The 19898-nt window shown below is 35.6% G+C and overlaps 1 protein-coding gene across 11 annotated transcripts in view; it reads right to left on the minus strand.

The window, feature by feature from the left end:
• The window catches only part of GTDC1 (glycosyltransferase like domain containing 1), a 361227-nt gene that overhangs the window by 227120 nt on the left and 114209 nt on the right, over positions 1-19898 (minus strand). The window contains exon 2 of one of the 11 annotated variants that reach the window (XM_074335854.1): positions 12251-12379. The exons of 9 other annotated variants lie outside the window; for them this stretch is intronic. In XM_074335854.1, coding sequence (XP_074191955.1) covers positions 12251-12252 — 2 coding nt within the window. In that variant the 5' untranslated portion in view covers positions 12253-12379. The remainder of the gene's footprint in view (positions 1-12250; positions 12380-19898) is intronic. One more of the 11 variants, XM_019735914.2, reaches the window with a different exon arrangement.

Genomic DNA, 19898 nt, shown 5'->3' on the forward strand with positions numbered 1-19898 from the left:
TAAAGAAAATGTGACTATTAAGAAAATAAATGTAGTGACTAAAAATAATTAAAATAAACATTCAATTTTGTGTAGCATTTTAAATTATTTTCCAAAGCCTTTTATGCACGTTATTTCATTTGCATACATACTTAAAAACATCAAGAATTCCACTAACGGACTGACTCCTTTAACCCATTATACCTATAACTAGATAAATAAGTGAAAGATAAAGTTAGTAGTTTACATAAAATGGGGAAAAGGCTAATACTTCTGGTCTAGGAATCAAGAAACCTAAGCATGAATAGCCACATGAAATGGAACTAATCACTCTCTAAAACTTAGCTTTCTCATACATAAGAAATGTGTTATCACCACCGTTTCTGACTGCTTCATAATTTCATTTGAAAAAATGGGGATGGCATCTTATGTGAAAAAAATCATACAGTGCAATACAAACATAGTGTACTGGATTTCCAGTTAGGATGGCAGAGTAGGTAAATGCTGTGCTTCACTACTCTCGTGACCATATCAAAATTACAATTAAATTATAAAATAACCATCACTGAGACTTACTTAAGTTCAGTGAACAGAAGTCCTACAACTAAGGACATACAGAAAAAGCCATCTCCAGACTAGAAGGAGGGGGCGGAGATGTAGGATGGGCTGGTCCCACACCCTTACGTGGTGGTTAAAAATCAGGTGGAAGAGCTCAGCTGTGAGGGTCCTCCCGAGGACCAAAGGGTCCCTGCCACATGCCAGGCTCTGCAGCTGATGGTTCCAATGCCAAGAAAGAAGACCCACAACTTCTGGTTGTGAAAACAAGCACAGATTATAGCTAAGTGAGACGAGGGAGGCTGGAGTCCCAGACGTGTCTCTTAAAGACGTGCCACATACAGACTTACTCGTTGATGGACTAATTCACTCTGATCTCCAGCATTGGGGCAGCAGCTTGAAAGGTGCCAGGAACATATAGGAAAGAACTGAATTGTCTAGCTTCAAGGCAAGGGCTGGAGAGTCAGCTTTCTCCCAAAGAGAAGTGCTGGAAGAAGCCATTACTTCTTTGTTGAGCCATCCCCCCTTATAGCCTGTAGATGTACGCAGCCGCCAAACCTGAGTGTACATCGATCTGGCTAACACCATTCACCCTGCCCTGGTGATTCCCTGAGAACCCATCTCACCCAACTTTCAGGCCCTGTCTTGGCTCATATTGCGGATTTTCCTCAAATCTGTCAAAATTTCACAAACCCATAACAAGCAGCATCTGGCCTCAACATACCCCTAACTCTTGTTAAGCAGCACAAGCCTGGTACTAGCAGTAGCTGGCTTCAGTTTGCAGCTTAGCCTATTCCAGACACCTCCAGGGTCAGAGCAGATGTAAGACATTCCCAGATCATTTTGTGGTTCATACCAGGTGGCCCCAGGCAGGGCACAGGTGGCAGCTGAACTTTACCTGCATCCAGAGCCCCTCCCAGGAGGCCACCAGGAGTGCTGGCAGTAGAGTCCCTCCCAGGTAGCTTTGGGGCCCTTACATCCAGTGGTCATCTTGGGACCATGCCAGAGGACCACCTATACATATTTATACATGACACACCCAAAGGGCAGCCTGGGAAGGCACCAGAGCCCTGCTAAAGTATATCCTGCTCCATAGATTCACCCCCGCATAAAAGTTCCTCCACTGTAGTCACAGCCAGTCCTCACAATCAGCCTGCCTCCCACTGACCTGCAAACAGCAACCAAGGTTCAACTACAACAGGAGGCCGGCCACACACAAACCAAATAAGGGACACACCTGCAGCACCCAGCTGCATCCCAAAATAAGGAGACAAAGAAATATGTCACAAATGAAAGAACAGAACAAAGATTCAGAAAATGAACTAAACAAAATGGAGACAAGCTATCTACCAGACACAAAGAGTTCAAACCACCGCATTATAAGGATGCTCAGTGATCTCAGTGAGAACTTCAACAAAGAGATAGGTAACATAAAAATGGAGATAAAAAACATTAAAAAGAACCAGTGAGAAATGAAGAATACAATAACTGAAATAATGGCTACATTAGAGGGAATCAACCATAGATTAGATGAAACAGAGGATCGAATCAGTGATTTACAAGTTAAGGTAGCAGAAAACACCCATCAGAATAACAAAAACAAAGAATCCAAAAAAATTTAGATAGTTTAAGGGTCCTCTGGGACAAAATCAAGTGTACCAACATTCACATTAGAGGGCACCAGAAGGAAAAGAGCAAGGAATTGAAAAAATTTTTGAAGAAATAATGACAGAAAACTTCCCTAACCTGCTGAATGAAATAGATATACAAGCCCTGGAAGCGCAGAGAGTCCCAAACAAGGTGAACCCAAAGAGGCCCACACCAAGACACATCATAATTAGAATGCCAAAAGTTAAAGTTAAAATCTTAAAATCAGCAAGAGAAAAGCAATTGGTTACAAACAAGGGAACTCCTATAAGACTGTCAGCTGATTTCTCAATGGAAACTTTGCAGGCCAGAAGGGAATGGCACAAAATATTCAAAGTAATAAAAAGCAAGGACCATTAAAAACATTAATATATGAGATAGTCATGAGATTGATATTTTTATCATCTACAACCAAGATTACTCTACCCAGCAAAGCTATCATTTAGAATTGAAGGACATTTAAATAGCTTCCCAGACAAGAAAAAGCTATAGGAGTTCATCACCACTGAACCAACATTACAAGTAATGTTAAAGGGACTTCTTTACGGAGAAAAAAAGATCAAAAATATGAATAATAAAATGATAACAACTACATATCTACCAACAGTTAACTTCAATGTAAATGGATTACATGCTCTAATCAAAAGATAAGAAGGCTGAATGGATAAGGAAACAACACATGTGCTGCCTACAAGAGCCTTACTTCAGATTGAAAGATACACACTGACTGAAAATAAAGCGATGGGAAAAAGTTATTTCATGAAAATTGAAACCAAAAAAAAAATAAAATGAGTTAGCAATACTTATACCAGAAAAAAAATGAACTTCAAAACAAAGGCATAACAAGAGACAAAGAAGGACCCAGTAATCCCACTTTTGGGTATTTATCCAAAGAAACTCAAAATGCTACTTCGAGGGGACGTGTACATCCATATGTTCACTGCAGCATTATTTACCATGGCCAAGATGTGGAGCCAGCCTGGCAGTCTGGATGGATGGATAAAGAGGAACTGGTATACAATGGAATATTACTTGGCTATGGAAGGGAATGGGATCTTGCCACCTGCAGCAGCATGGATAGACCTGGCGGGTGTTGTGCTGAGTGGAGTATGTCAGACAGTGAAAAACAGATGCAATGTGATTTCGCTTATATGTAGAAAGTAAAGAACAAAATAAACAAACAAACAAAATAGAAACAAGCTCACAGATAGAAAGAACATGTTGATGGTTGCCAGACGGGGAAGGTTTGGGGGTGGGTGAAAAAGGTGAAGGCATTAAGAAGTACAAATTGGTTGTTAAAAAACAGTCATGGGGATGTAAAGCACAGGGAATATAGTCAATAATATTGTAATAATTATGTATGGTGTACTAGGTTTCCTGGGATGATCACTTCATAAGTCATATAAATGTCTAATCACTATGTTGTACACCTGAAACTAATATAATATTGTATGTCAATTGTAATTGAAAAATAAAACAATTATTCAAAAAAGAAAGAAATATTATACTATTTGCAACACTCACATTGTGTCAAGCACTATATGAGGTTCCTAACATACATGATCTCTTTTGTTTTAATTTCATCTTCACAATAACACTGCAAGGTAGTTATTATTAGTACCATTTTAAGAGACAAGAAAACTGAGGCTCAGAAAATGTAACCAATGTCCCCTAAATATAATGGCTACTAATTAATTTATTGAGGGTAAATATATTAGGGCACACATAGATCTACATTGGTATGTTTTATAATCATCCCCTGAGGAGCTACATAATTCTTGATTAGCTGTCATTTTAAAAAGAAATTCAATGCTGACACCCTACAAAGTAGAACTAAGTAATGTAGAATTTTTCTAACTTTCCATCAGATACACCAGCTAGATACTTGGTATTTTAAATTGGCCCATATTAATCCATCATATCCACTGCTTTCTTAATTTATCCTAAACATAGGCAATAGCTACCCTGTTTGACAACCAGAAAGAGTACAAATAGCCATAATTGCTTTTGAAGTCCCTAGAGCCATGGCCTTGAAATTTTAAACATTGGTTGATGTCAAGAAATTCTGACTGGATAGGAAGAGGCAGCTTGTAAGACTTCCTTTTCTGATTGTCACTGTCGTCCTTTCTAAGTATGCATAGCCACTAACAAGCAAGTCTTAATTTTTTTTTCTTTGTTTTTGGATACCTTGTGACAGTCTATGAGAGAATAGAGTTTAGGTTATATTTTAAAATAAAAAAAACAAAAACCTATGAACTTATAATTGCTTGTATTTATCAAAAGAGAAGGCTATAGACATAAGAAAGATAGTTTGTAGAAGTTATATAGTTACTAATACACCTTGCAAGCAGGCAGCATAATTTTGACAGAGCAACCAGAACGTGAAGAAAAGTCAGTCACAGAACCTACTAAACAGGAAATATTCAGATCAGTTGAGACATGAATCTCATTCATAGCTACAAAATCCATCAAGTAGCTGAAGCCATACGAAAACCCAGAAGAGGATGGATCAACAAAGCTGGAGGGAATACTGAATGACTTCTTCTGCTTTCATCTCTTAGCAGCATCAAGGAGCTTACTGGAAACACAAAACCTTGATCCATCTATAAGGACATCTGATGTATGAACATTATGCCATAATCTGAAGATCAGAAATTTGAAAGCCACCATTTACATCATGTCCTGTTTCATAGGGAAAAAGAAAACCAGGAACCGAGGAGCCACAGGTTCAAGGATTTCAGAGATTTTGACCTAGCAGGTGGAAGTCTCTCTTTGTAAAATAAACTTAAAGTTGCATTCTGGGGAGGAAGCACTCATGTGGACTGCAGCAAGAAGTAAAGGATGTAAAGAAGCGGATTCAAAAACCTAGAAATTTCCAGGTAAGACTAGACTATTAAGTGGATTTGTGTGGGTTTTGTTTTCGCTTTGTTTCAAGTGAGGAGGGTAGAGTTCATTCCTCTTCAAATCTGCAATGACAATTCTTAGTAGCAATGCCACTGTGACTTTCTAGTTGGAAAACAAACCTGAATCTGCTTCTCTGGATGTTTGAGCCGGTTTTTCTTCCATTTGCCTCCAGGAACAAGATAACAATATCATTGGTTAATTAAATCAATCCTTACCTTTGCCTTTAAATTATTTCAAATTCTTTCAGTATTTATTTTCAAGCCTATTACTGATTTTCATCAGTGTCCTCTAGGTCCTATCAAATTAGTACCTAGAGTAGATTCCCATTATAGGATTCAATACTAGACACTCAGGACCCACCTAGAAATGTCATCTCCTACCTCTGGTTTATGACAATGCACTTAATCATTCCAGACCTCTGGAAATGACAGCAGTTTGATTAGAAGAGCTCTAAAGTCTTAACTACGTTAATATCTGTCATATCATCTCAATGCCAGGTATTAATATCTAAAAATACTAATTAATAAGAGAAAAAAGTGATATCACAAAAAACTATATAATAGGAGGCAAATAATTATCATTTTATCCAAACCACCCTGCAGAAAACTACATGTTGCTTCATTGATAAACTGAAGATAACACATGAGACTCTCACATGGAGGGAACGGGCTATATGATTTCTTCATGCTTCTTCTGGTTCCAGAGTTAATGTTATGGTTTATTGAATGCACTTGATGGTACCTGGCAGTCCTTTATTTAAAAAAAATTTACTGAAAGCCTAGATAAAGTGACAAGCACGACATGACACAGTGAATTCAAGGATGATAATGTAGTGGATTGAACTTTGTCCTTCAAAAAGATTTGTTTGCCCTGGTACCTGTGAATGTGACTTTATTTGGAAATATGATCTTTGTAGTTGTAATCAATTTATGATGAGGTCATACTAGATTAGTGCGGGCTCTTTATCCAGGAACGTCTGTCCTTATAAAAAGAGGAAAGGACACAAAAAGATACACACCAGGAAGGTCATGTGACAACAGAGGCAGGGATTGGAGTGATGCGACCATAAGCCAAGGAGTACCCAAGACTGTGCGGAGCCACCAGAAGCTAGGCAGAGGCAAGCCAGGATTCTTCCCTAGAGCCTTCAGAGGAAGTATAATCTTGCTGCTGCTTCATTTTGAATGTCTAGACTCCAGAACTATGAGGGAATAAATTCTGTTGTTACAGAAGCCTTAGCAAACTAACACAGATGGTCACATTGGTACAGTAGGAGATAGCCAAAGTTATTAAAAGAGTTCCGAGAAATATGTTGTTTTAATGAAACCACAAGACTGGCAACACCGATTTTTAAAAATTTAAGCTTTCATGACATTGAAAGGTACTTTTGAACAGGACAAACCACAGGTTACTATCTTAGCCAACTCTACCATGAATTTGCTTTTTGAAAATAGACAATTTGACTTCTGATCACGTCAGTTTATTTTACTAGAAAGTGAGATTTGACATACTAATCTATCGGGCAAAAGTGCAAAGAAAACTAATCACATTATAATTAATCCCTTTGTAACTGGGTAAATGTAAAAACTATTTAGATAGATAGATAATAGATAGATTAGATAGACAGATGATAGATAGATAGATAGATAGATAGATAGATAGATAGATAGATAGATAGATAGATAGATGATAGATAAAAAAACGGTAGATGATTTAGGGATAGGTAAAGTGAAAATAGGGACTGAGAGTTATAAACTTCATGCCACTGCAAGGAATTATTGCAGCTGTTTCTGTCCCATCTATAGACCAAGCATAACCAACTATTCAAAAAAAATTTTTACCTGGATATTTAAATCATTCAAGTAGTGAAAAAAATACGGATAAGACAGCAGTAGTCCTAAAAAAATATTTTTGTGCTCTGATTAAAAAATAATTAAAATTACTAATGCAAAACAACAATCTGTCCATTTGTATTTTCTTTAATTAGCAAGAGCATTTAACCTCTTCAATAAACTTTTATGTGGACAGAATGTTTCATACTACTATAATTATCCCTTAAAAGTAACAAAACAAAAAGAAAGGAAATACCCAGTAAATGAAACAAAGCTAATAGAATTACTGAGTTATATTTATACTTACAATCTTGAACTCGTGAAGATAAGTATAACAGATAATACTATTCTTTGTAGTAAGCCTATAAAGTGTGCTTTAGACAGGCATCCTCAACCCTAGTTGCACGTTAGAAAGACTTGGAGTTTGTTTAACTATAAATGTCGATGCTCAGCGCCCACAGGGTTTATGTAACTCACAGGGTTGTTGTAAGGTTTAAATGAGATCAAACATTTTAAAATGCTGCCCATCAGTCTGCTTCAGAGAAAATGTTCAAAGAATGGCGATTCCTATAATATACATGTATACATTTCTGAAAAGTTTTCATAGAAGATCCAAATAAAAGGGTTTACGACAAGACATAGGTGCTGTAATGTTTAAAGCAGTGGAAAGGAGAAATGACACCAAAGAAGAAAATAATGACGAGTCAGAGTGACCTAAAAGAGGTCAAGAGGACTTCTGTCCTTCAAGTTGAGGTCAAAATGAACACCAAGAAAGAAAGAGTGGTGAAAGGGAGGAAAAGCAAGGAGAATGTCATTGATGGCATTCTTAATTTACTCCAGTTCAGCGGTAAATATAGGATTCTAAAAGGCAGAAAACAGAAATATAGTACATTGACTCAAAATGCAAGGTGTTTATGCTTTCTTTGACAAAGGCAGACATTTAACAGAGAACAAGAAAGAAGGGGATGATCAAATTGATACTTCCAAGGAATAGACAATGATAAAAGTGAAATTTCTAGTGATGTGGAAGGGGTATGATAAGTAATTAAAATACAAGGGGAAGAGTTAGGAGGCTATCCTTCTATGGGATGGCTGAAGATGCTCAAAACAGCCACAAAGGTCAAGCAATATTACCTCAAAAAGCAGTGATATACCATTAGGTTGGTGCAAAAGTAATTGCGGTTTAAAGTTAAAAATTGCAAAAACCGCAATTACTTTTGCACCAACCTAGTATTTCTACAAAGTAGACCATGTACACTGGCATCACTTCCAAGTCAACAGGTAACCCCCCCGCCGGGGATTATAAATCATTATTGTTCCCCCACTGTTCTCTTCTCGCAACATAATCTGTATACTTCCCAAAAGGTCCTGTGTTTTAACACCTTATAAGAAGTTCATGTCTAATGAACCTTTGTTTCTTACTGCATTTGTATTCCCTCAAGTTTTTCAGCCTGTAAACTAACAACTGGTAACTGTTTTGTGCATGTTGCCACTGTATCATGAAAAATGACAAGTCTCAGTATTTCCATATTATAGCTCCTATTTATCACTTTAAATTCTGCCTGATGTGCTTCAAACTCATTCCAGTTACATCTTTTGCTACTTGGAAAGAATCCAAAAGAGAAAAGTGAAAACCACTAAAATCGCCACCTTCTCTACTACACTGAATAGGTAATTATATAACAAGCAAGAAGTATTCTACTAACTTAAAGCATAATATTCATGTAAATGTTTTAAAAAGTATTGAGCAGCTACTATATGGAGGGCAATGCAATGGGAAGAACACCAAGGAAAGAAGAAAGAGGAAATAGGGAGTATATAACCTTGTAAAGCAGGTAAATCAAATGCTAAATAAAAAGTCTTAAATGCTAAAAAATTAGCTAGCATTGTTTTTCTATGTGTCTCTATAAATAAATACAACGGCAATATTGCACATAACAGAAGCAAATGTCTTACGAGTTTTATTGATATTTCTTAGTATCATCATTATTTATTCCTTCATCCAACAAATGTTTACTGAAAACTAAGAATTAGACCCTGCGGATAGTTGAGAAAAAGATAAAGCCTCTGCCCTCAAGGAACTTAGAAATAATAATAAAATATTTCCTGGGCAAATTCATGATGATCTTTGCTTATGAAAAGAAGTTCAATAAAGGCCAATATTAAATATTCTAAGATGCCACAATAACCATAAAATATACTTTGGATATTTGCTTTTAAATTTCAGTTGCTCAAAATTCCATGAGTTAATTATCTGTTACTTTACAAATTTTTCTCTTTTCCACTCATCTACTCACATACTGACCACTTTCTCACCATTAACTAATACTGCCCAAATATTAATATAATGGAGTAGGTAATACCGCTCAGCAGTGACAAAAAGTAAAATATCATTAATAGTTATTCAGAATTGTTGGTTACTAGTGAGCTGCTCTGGTGAGACACTATTGGAAGTGAAGGGCAAGAAATGGCTGAAAAGAGGATTTAGAATAATCTGGAAGGGGAAACAATAGGGATCCGGATTGTGAGTAGTTGTGAGTGTTTATCTTAACTCTTTCACCAGGAATAAGAAATAATTTAAATAGAACATCTGAGGAAAAGGAGAAAGTTAAATGACAGGGTTAGGTGTTACTCTCTGCAACATGCTGGTCAAACATATTTCTCCAACTCTCCTGAAGCATATTTTACCTTCAGCCCCAACTAGCAAAGGTAAAAAACGAGTTCGGAGATTTTTGAAAGAAATAAGGAAAGCCTATTTCTACATGAAAAAAATGCAAAACTAATATATATAAGATCTTTTCGAAAATTGCATCCAGTAATAGAAAGCTTTCAGCATATTTACAGTAAGTTTAAAGATATATTCCAGCTAAATCATCTGCACTAATGTGGTAGCAAATGACACAGCTGACCTGAAAAGGCCATTTCTACTCCAAATATGAAACTTTTACTATGTTTACTAAAATTCCTATCAACTTCAAGAAAATATATTGGAACTTTTATTTCTATTTAACTAACATTTTTGGCAGTTATGATGGTCAGCTGTTATTCCTTTATTAAAAGTAATGTGAGAAATTTCTGTATGTTCAGACATTAACAAGATTCTTTTCCATGGGGTTTAAGCAAAGAGATGATACTACATATGTGAAATAACTACTTTGTGTTAGAAAGTTATAGTCATTTTATCATAGGTATGAAATTCTGCTTTTCATTTTTTTAAAAAAAGCAACAGGTATTGTCAAACCTTCAGACCCATGAGATAACTGTACACCTTTTTTCTCTCTTTAAGAACACTTGAGCGTTTACTAGATAAGGGTGCAATTCAACCGCCGTCCATTTTACTTTTTCATGAACGGCATTCTTTCACACACTTTCAAATCAAGTACCTAGTAAAGCACCTTACAAAATAGAAGTCAACTAATACGAATGTTAGTTGAAGAAAATGAATAAACAGTGAATTATTAATTCACTTTTCTGATTACAGAAATAAATACTCGTACAACCACTATTTTAATTTATTACCACTACCCACTATGATATTTGATTGTTGCTATTTAGCTACAATTCAAAATTGATACCAGAGCTGAAGTAAACATAAAGAGAGACCAAAAATCTGCAAATAATATCCATTTGACCATTTCTTCCCACTCTGTCACAATAAACCACCTGCACTGAAGAACAAATATAGCAGCATATTATGGCTTGGGGCCAAACACTCTTTAAACATTATGTTTTTATTAACGTATTAATGCCATGTCATCTTTTCTACTTATATTTTAAAATAGATAAACTAAAGTCCAGAGATTAAATAACTTAAAAATAAAACCTCTCAAATGAGTTAACACAGAAGAACAGTACAAATTCTAACTTCCCAATAATATCTTAAACTCCAGTTTACAAAATATTCTTGAAACATTATCTCATTTGATCCTCATAATAAACCTTGAAAACAAATGTGAAGGACATTATTTTTTCTTTCCACCATTTTACAGATGAAGAAACAGCATGGAAGTGATTTGCTCTTTTACAGGTGAGGGCCTGACCTGGGCCTTGAGCTCAGTTCCTCTGACTCCTAGTCCAGTGGTTTTTCCCAGCACCTCGAGTGACTATGTAATAGTATGTCTAACAGGTACAAGAGAAGAATGCCCAAACACTGAAGGAATTCACGTTGCGTGGGCTAATGTTTGTAAGTCAGGATTAGTCAATATCTATGTGCCTAATCTGTGGTTTGCAATTGTGAACAAATACCTCATTAGTCAGTAAAACAAAGTGAGAACAACTGACACCCCATGTCTATGTAAAACAGAAGTCATTGTTGGGTAGATGTGCTTATCAGCAAAAAAAAGTTGTGTGACAAACTGAAAGGTAAAACAGAAATGTAGATGAATGCCGATGACTTCAAACCAAATATTCTAAATTGCAAATGTGGAAATACTGATTCATATGACACCGTTTCATTATACTCTATTAGAAGGAAAGGATCAGGTGACTCATACAGATAAATTTGGAGAGGAAAGGATTTCCCCGGAACCCCTACATTTTAAAATGTAAAACAAAAATACCAAACAAAACCAGGTTGCAGCATATTATTATACTTTAGAGATTTCCTACGATATTTCTAAACCCTAAGACATACCAAGCCTATCTAAAGCCTAAACCCTTAAACAATAACAAAAAATTAACATTTTTGCTGTAATATAAAATAGGTCATAATAGAATAGAAATATCCTGAATTCTCCAAATTTTGATATAATCAATATCTTCAGGGTTTATCATCAAAAATGACAATAACCAGTAGAAATCCCAGAACGTAATAGCTGAGAAATATTGATAATGCTAATTCTTTAGTTTTTGGGTCCAGAGTGGGCTGAAGGATGCAATAGCAAAAAAGAAAACCCTATTCATCAAAACTTTCTTTTTCAATAATTCCAAGAGGGTGGTACTCACCACAACTCCTCTCAGATTTAGACATCTAATTAGGAACTGCATTTTTAATACTAGTTAATACATGTAGAACATATGCACGCTGAACACATTAAAGAACAAAAGTTTTCTGGGAGCTTTTTTCCATGGAAAAAATAAAGAAAACTCAACAGTGTTCAAGTAGATCACTACCATCTGCCAGCATTTTATCTAAAATAAAACTGATTGCAAGAAGACAAATATTAAAATCATGTTTCCAAAAGCCTACATGTTTTTCAGGTAGTTTAATTCTAAAATTGACAGTGTTTCTACATCTCATGTGCATGGGTATTCAGGTGTGTCTTCGTTTTTCTACTATCAGTTCTAAATATCAAAATCATACAAAGAAAACCATTACTTTGATAAACTCTACTTACATTTTAAACAATACTCAAATTTCATAGCAAGCAAGACCTCAATTTTTAACCTCTGCTTCTCTTACTTTTCCAACATTTTCCAAAAAATACTGCAAAGAAACGTGAATGTTATTAAATATCTTCGAACACCTGGAAAAAATAAGAATACTGCTATTACAATGATTGCATAGTTCTACCAATCGCTCTTTATAAACACCCAAATTATAATTTCTTCATTTCCACCGACTGTAAGAGTCAAGGATTCCTGAACCTTTGTGGTAATGACACTGAGCTATTGCTGCATTTCTTGGCAGCAGTCCTCTCATAAAATAGTATAGAAAAAAACAAAAACAAAAGTGAGTTGATATTTTTCTGTCTTAAAAAGTTAAAAATTCCCTTTGAGAAACTGAAAACTCTCAGCAATGTTACAAAACGAAAGCTAAGAAACACTACATTTGAATAAGAAACTCTATAGTACAAATGCCACATGCACAAACACACACACACACACAATATGGACATCTTGTCTTTAATATAAATGGATTTCATGAATTTTTTTTCATTGTATTTAAGCTTATGATGGAGAAAAAAATAACAGTGACAAAAACTAGTTCACATTCTTAGTTACTTTCATTTTCTGAAAATCTTGGAACCCACCAAAACAGTTTGTACACAAATAAACGTCTGTATCAATATTGGATACGTAAAGAAACTACGGGCTAAAGATCCCGTACATTCTAGATCTATTACTATAGTGAAAGACAGGTTACCAAGTATGGGGGATTTCCCTAAAAATATATTAGTACATATATGACTGCTTTAGAAATGCTGATTCAAGTGAACATTGTCCGAATAATACTGAAAAAATAAAGAAAGAGAAGAGAAAAAGACAGAAAAGAAAACAAAACAAAACAAAACAAAGGAAAAGAAAAGAAAACAAAACAAAACAAAACCAAAGAAAAACAGAACTCTGTCAATGAGAAGAAACTTAGTTCCTAAAGCATACACTACCCTATTCACCTTTTTATCATTTGTGTCTGGCATGCGGTGTGTGTTCTTCACACACCCAGACCAGTGAGGAAGAGACTGGATTTTCTGAACTGGATACTAAGTCGAGTGGCAACCCCAAGCTTTATTAATTCATTTTCTTCTTGGGAATCTAGCACAATATAAGAACTCAATAAATGCACTTAATACCTAATTTTTTTCTGGGGGTGTGGGGTGGGAGATAAGTTTCAGAAGTTAATACCAGGTAATTAATCATTTATTGATTGTGTGTGTGTACACACACACACACACACACACATAAACAGAGGGTGACAAAAAACTGTATACACATTTTTAGAAAGGAAAAAACTGTATTAAAATTGTAATATTCGATATATACCAGTAACAAAAGATAAATACAAGTCACCTTTGACTTCTGCAATTACAAGAGGTTACCATCAGTACAATTTTTACCATCAGTATAATTTTAATACAGGTTTTTTCCTTTCTTAAAAGGTGTATACATTTTTCTGACACCCTCTGTATGCATTTATGTATATATATAACACACATTATAAATTTTATTTCAATAAAATTCAATAAAAAAGGCAGTGTTATTTTAAATTTTTAGAGAAAAGGAAGTTTTGCTACATTAAGTACATGGAGTACTTAAAATGCTGCCAAAGTAAACCCACTGATCTAATTTAATGAGTAAATATGAATGATTTACAATTAGCATAGCTATTTTAAAATAATTATAACCACTAATATAATTTAACTGTGATCTCTGTGATTTTGACTAAATTAATCTGCATCCCAAATTCTTTTCACTTAGATAACACAAAGGTAAATTTCAGTTTAGCTCCTAGTCAATTTTTATAACTAATGAAATGCAAACAACACAATTTTCATTCATATTGCTAGTTCCTTTACTACTTGACCTTCCTACTATCATTGTTCTCATTCAGAATCTCCCTATTTGTCATTAGATGTTTAGAATCCAATGACCCTCTCTACCCTCATCCAGGGTCTCCATTCTACATTGCTTTAATAATCATACTGTGCACAGTTTTCCTTACCTCTATCTCAGGTTTGACTGTAGTACTCACCATGTGTTTTTTGTTTGGGATTTTTTTTGCCTATAAAACATTGCTTCCCCTTCTTCAAATAACAGCAATGTAATTTTCCCTTTGCTGTCCTGCACTCAGTTCATATGGTTTGGATGGGGTTGATCTTACTTCCTGATTTCAAACTGGTCATGTGATCCAGGCATGGCCAATCATGATATTAGGTGCCTTTGGCCACAGTAACAACTTCAAAGACCACAATTTTTTTAAAAAAGTATTTTCAATCAGCCTGTGACTTTGCTTAGAACTGCCAAGAAAGACATACTCTCTTTCAGATAAGGTAACTAAGCTGACGGAGTATAAACTTAGCTCTAGGAGAGATCCATATGGAGAGAGCCTGCTCCAGGATACATCCAAACCAGAGGAAAGTAGAGTCACTGAACCACTAGATCCAGCTTTGCCTGAAGCCAACAAACCTGCAACTTTCACTTATATAACCCAATACGATATCCTTTATTATTAAGTGATTTTGAATTGGGTTTCTATCATATGCAATTAATACGGTCCCAAGTCATAGAGCCCTCAAAGGATACTCATAACCTGAAACAAAAGTTCCCCAAATTCTTAACCTTGAATCAAGAATGTACACGAACTAGACAAAATCTGCCTTACCATCTCAACCTGATGTGCCATGAGTCCTCCTAACTCAGAATATGTTCATGCTAAACCAAGATTTCGAGATTTCCCAATTTTTCCAGCATTAATACCTTTGTTCACAACACTTCCTTCTCTTACAGCACGCTTCCATTTCCTCTCCATCTATCAAACTCTCTAATGTTTCTCAGGTCTACCCCAGAACTTCCTGAATGAGAATTAAACTCTCCCCTCTGTATTTCTGTAGTAAGCACTGCTCTCTCTGCAGTACTGATTGTTTTCTGTGTGAGCTTTACAGTAACACCTTCAGTATTTAATGTACTTGTCCTATGTCCCATGCCCTGTAGAGACAGAAGCTAACATGAAAGTCAAATACCTCTTTGCAAAGACGAATAATCATGAAAAACAGGCTGGAACAGGAGATCCAAACAGTAAGTCACATCAGAGCAACTTAAAAAACAGAAGTATTACTGGAAAAAAATTATTCCCCAAAGGGCTCTAACTCCAAAAATAAAAGCTACATATTCAAGGAGATATACAAAAAACAAACAAACAAAAAAACACAAAACACTGCTTGTGTTAAATGAAGCAGTGGTTGGCAATGAAGTTGAATGAGAGAATCAATTTGTCTCGTGTTAGAATTCCTTAAATCTGGATTTTAATTCCTTGTTCACAACATCACAGAACTCAACAGACGAAACCAAAATCTTTAGTTACAGATGAAAAAAACAAGACTCTAAGGTTAAAAAATGACTTTTCCAAGGCCAAACGATTAATTTATGGCAGAGCTGGGACAACAACCCAGGACTGCCAATTTCCCTACTATATAGTATGTGGTTTCTTTCAAACACAAGTGATTTATACTTTTTTTAGTAAGCTCTTCTATGTATATGTATATTTAAATATATTTTATTATAGATCATTTGAAGATTCATTTTTGGACAGATTCTATACCAGAAGGTACAAACACAAAGCCCTAAATGGGCCAGTTAAGTAACATAAATGTGAGAAGCAGATTGGTATAAAACAACAGCAACTAGTTGTGTTTGTGACCAAAACAAAGAATGTCTGTATGTCAAAAAGCATTAAAAATACAAAATGCTTAAATAATTGCAGCGGCCAAACAAAATATCTCTTTGGACCGAATTCTAATTTCTTATTTATCCTGTTGCTTCTGTACCATAAATTAAAAGGCCTCTGTTTGTGGGTGGCCACCAAAACTATAAAGCCTTAAAATATAATCATGTGAAATTTTACAAAATATCACAGGTATATTCTAGATTCTATAAAGTTTCCAGAACTAGAAACTTTTGTTTTTTCTAGAAACACTCTTATGCAGGGGAAATTCCAGAAAATTATATTTTCTTTTATCAAAATTTACATAATGGATGATGACTGATTTCATAGTATGATTAATATAACCCATAAAAATAAATGAGTAAATATGTATGGAATTCTTCAGTTTCATCCCATAAAATTGAGTCCATTGCCAAAAAAAAAGCAAATTAGCAAAGCCAATTACAAGCATATTTTGTTTGCAATTTCAAACCCACAGATATGAAATCATTCATTCAACATATTTACTCAACAGCTACTATCGTACTGAGGATAAAAATGGTAAACAAGACAAATACAAATACGGTCCTTGTCATCATGGAACTTACAGTATAATAAAAAAGAAAATCAAACAAACAAAATAATTATAAATTACATATAATGTTACTACAGAGGGGAAAAAAAAGGGATACTGAAATAGAGGGCTTGTTCTGGATGGGGTGGTCAGGGAGGGCCTCTCTGAGAAGGTGAAATTTTAGCTGAGACTTGAAGAATAGGCAGGAATAAGCAAAGAAATGCGGGGGGGGGGGGGGGGGGGAATTTGTAAATGTTGCCAGCTGAGGGAACAGAAAGTAGCAACTGGACCTGAGGCAGGAAAGAACTTGACATTTCAGTGTGAACAAAGCCAATGCCACTAGTGCAGCAGATTAATGAGATGAGCGCTGCAGGAGATGAGGTTGCAAAGGTACACAGGACCCAGCAAACCCTGTGTGTAACCTGGATTTTTTACATATGCAATGGGAAGTCACTGATGGTTTTCAGTCAGGAGTTATTTAATCAATGCTACAAGTATTAGCAAATGGATTTCGGCACAAAGCTTTCTTTAAATAAACAAAGAGTTTACTAAACACTTACTATGTGCCAGCACTCTATGTCCAAATATGTTAAGTTTAGCCTTTTATCACCAGTACCAGCCAGCATAGGCACTGGCTCTTATATAAAAGCTCTCAATAGTGCATGCTGATGAAGGAAAAAAACTGGAAACAAGGCTTAGAAAGAAGCCAAAAGATAACTAGTCTGGGGGGGATTTAGGCCAAACCATTCACCCCACAGCCCTCTCTCAACGACATATATTCAATCACCAAGATTTCTCTTAAAAAGGGGGAGTGTTAAATTTTGATTAACAAGAGATGGTGAACAAAGAGAAATATAGGAGAGACTGTTTACAGGTAAAAAATATATATATATAGGACTATGTTCTTTAGAAAGATGGATGAAAGGGCCATGAATTCTCTTTTCCGAGCCCTGGGCCTGCTTCAGCCCCTGCCCTCTGCCTGCAGTTATCTCTGTGGGCTGGCTGCTCAGAATTGGTCATTTAATGGATGCGACAATGTGTCCCAAGGAGGTGAAGAGGCCAAATTTGACCCCAAGGGAATAGGTGAGCATGAAAACTGCCCTAAGGGGGGAGGCTTAAGAGAAGGAAAGGGTAACAAAGTATCTGTCCCATAGCTTTAGAGGCCCCAAGTAATAATTAGGTCAGACACTAACACCTGTGCACACCCCATTCAGATCCAAAAGCAAGTGTGTTTTCATTGACTATGACCTTAATAAAAAATGAAAAATCTTCTCAAATAAAGAAATACATTTGGAGAATGGAAGTACAGTAAAAATATCTTCCATTTTCTAAAGGTTTTTTTCCAGGCTATGGAGACAAACCATGAGGAAGACACTCAACACCCAAAAACAACTAGATTAGAAGCCCTCTGAATTCAGACTCACAGTTTTTGATTATTATGTCAAAAAGAAGCATGTTACTTCTAAAAGCAAAAGGATGAAGGCCCTTACTCTACAGCCATAGGTGTTTTATATAATAGTATATCTTGCGACCATTTGGGGGCGTTTGGGGATTTTATGCCTTTTCCATTTCATTCATTAAAAATAATGATTTTCTCTCCTCTGTAAAAGTGCAATAAACATCTAGTTTGTCTTTTAAAATATAGTTGGCAAATTTCAAAGGGTAAATATACGGGAGATTTACCCTACAGGTCTTTAAGGTACAGAGTCTGTTAGAAATAATGTCTTGTATCCATATGAACCATTACTAGGGGCTGTACAGAATCTTAAATATGATGTTTTATTTTATTTTTTTTAATATGCTAGAAGGGATATTAAAAACATACACCTGAAGTTGCTCGGCTGTGCTCAAATCCTTGGAAGCAGTAGGTTCACAGTGCATGTTCTAACTATCCAAACATTTCTGAATTAGCAACTTGTGAGAATAAACTATGAACTCCGTAACAAGAAAGCTTTTTTTCCCCTGCTACTAGCATATTTTATTTCTTGAGAGCAGTGACAAAGAAACAAAGAAAAGTGGGAAAGATACCCTGTTTCCCCGAAAATAAGACCTAGCCAGACCATCAGCTCTAATGTATCTTTTGGAGCAAAAATTAATATAACACTCGGTATTACATTATTTATATTATATTATATTATATTATACTATACTATACTACACTATACTATACTATACTATATTATATTATACCTGGTCTTATAGTAAAATACGTCCGGGTCTTACATTATTCTGCTCCAAAAGACGCATTAGAGCTGATGGTCTGGCTATGCCTTATTTTCAGGGAAACACGTAAGTCTGGAAATCTAACCTTTAGGAAGCATGATGACAGAGTTAATTTCCAGTTTGCAACAAAAAATTTGTTAGCGTAATTTAAAAGTTAGTCATTCCCACAATTAAGTCGTATAGGATAGGGAAACTGGCCGGCTGGGTAACAGTCATGGGGAAACACTTGGCCAATTTTCATAAGCAACGCAGTCACATGTTGGTGAGACTGTGGGATGCTACCCTGTACCTCCTGACAATATTATTTATACAGTGTCAGAATATCATCCAAACCCCAAGTAGTGCACACAACTGGTGAAAATATAAGGGAAGTGAGCTGGGTGGTACTGGAACAGTGCTTCTAGCCAAGTTCATAAACCAAGTAGAGAACTTCACAGTATGCCAGTTTGAGGATATTTGGGGAATGGCAGGTATCAAGCATCCTAAACAGAGAATGTTATTTGTGTACTCATGAGTCTTCCCTATGATTTGAAAAAAAAAAAAAAAGAAAAGAAAAAAAAAAGCCTGCGTAGTATTTTATTTGGATTATTAGGAAAAACCTCAAAAGAAGGAAATTCAAGTAACTTGTGACTTCTATGGCTGAAAACTAAAGAGAAATATGCTGAGGGAAAAATAAGAGAATTCCCAAAGACCTAAAAAGGCTCCTGGTTCCCAGCTTCCAGCCTCCAACAAGATTCAAGGACTATTAATACTGCTTAAGACTCCAAGAAGCACCACACCCACTGCTCATAGTAAAATCTAATAATATATTTTTAACCAAAAGGTACTTAGGTTTAATTTACTTAATTTGTTTACCCTGCTTCAGTAGGGTATAAGATAGCATAGTGGTTAAGAACATGAACTTAAAAAGAACAAACAGTATATGGGCTGAAAAAAGAATGAACAGTATATGGCCTTTGCAGGTGGTCAGACTTGAGCTCAAACCACATATCCACCACTAACTAGCTGTGTAACCCAATGCAAGTAACTTGATTCTCTAAGGCTCAGATTCCTCCTCTGTTACACCAGGAAAACAGTATCTAACTTCCAGGATTGTAGAATGTCTACC

The sequence above is a fragment of the Rhinolophus sinicus genome, linkage group LG01 (genome assembly GCF_036562045.2).
Source record: "Rhinolophus sinicus isolate RSC01 linkage group LG01, ASM3656204v1, whole genome shotgun sequence".
In the NCBI taxonomy this organism is placed as follows: Eukaryota; Metazoa; Chordata; class Mammalia; order Chiroptera; family Rhinolophidae; genus Rhinolophus; species Rhinolophus sinicus.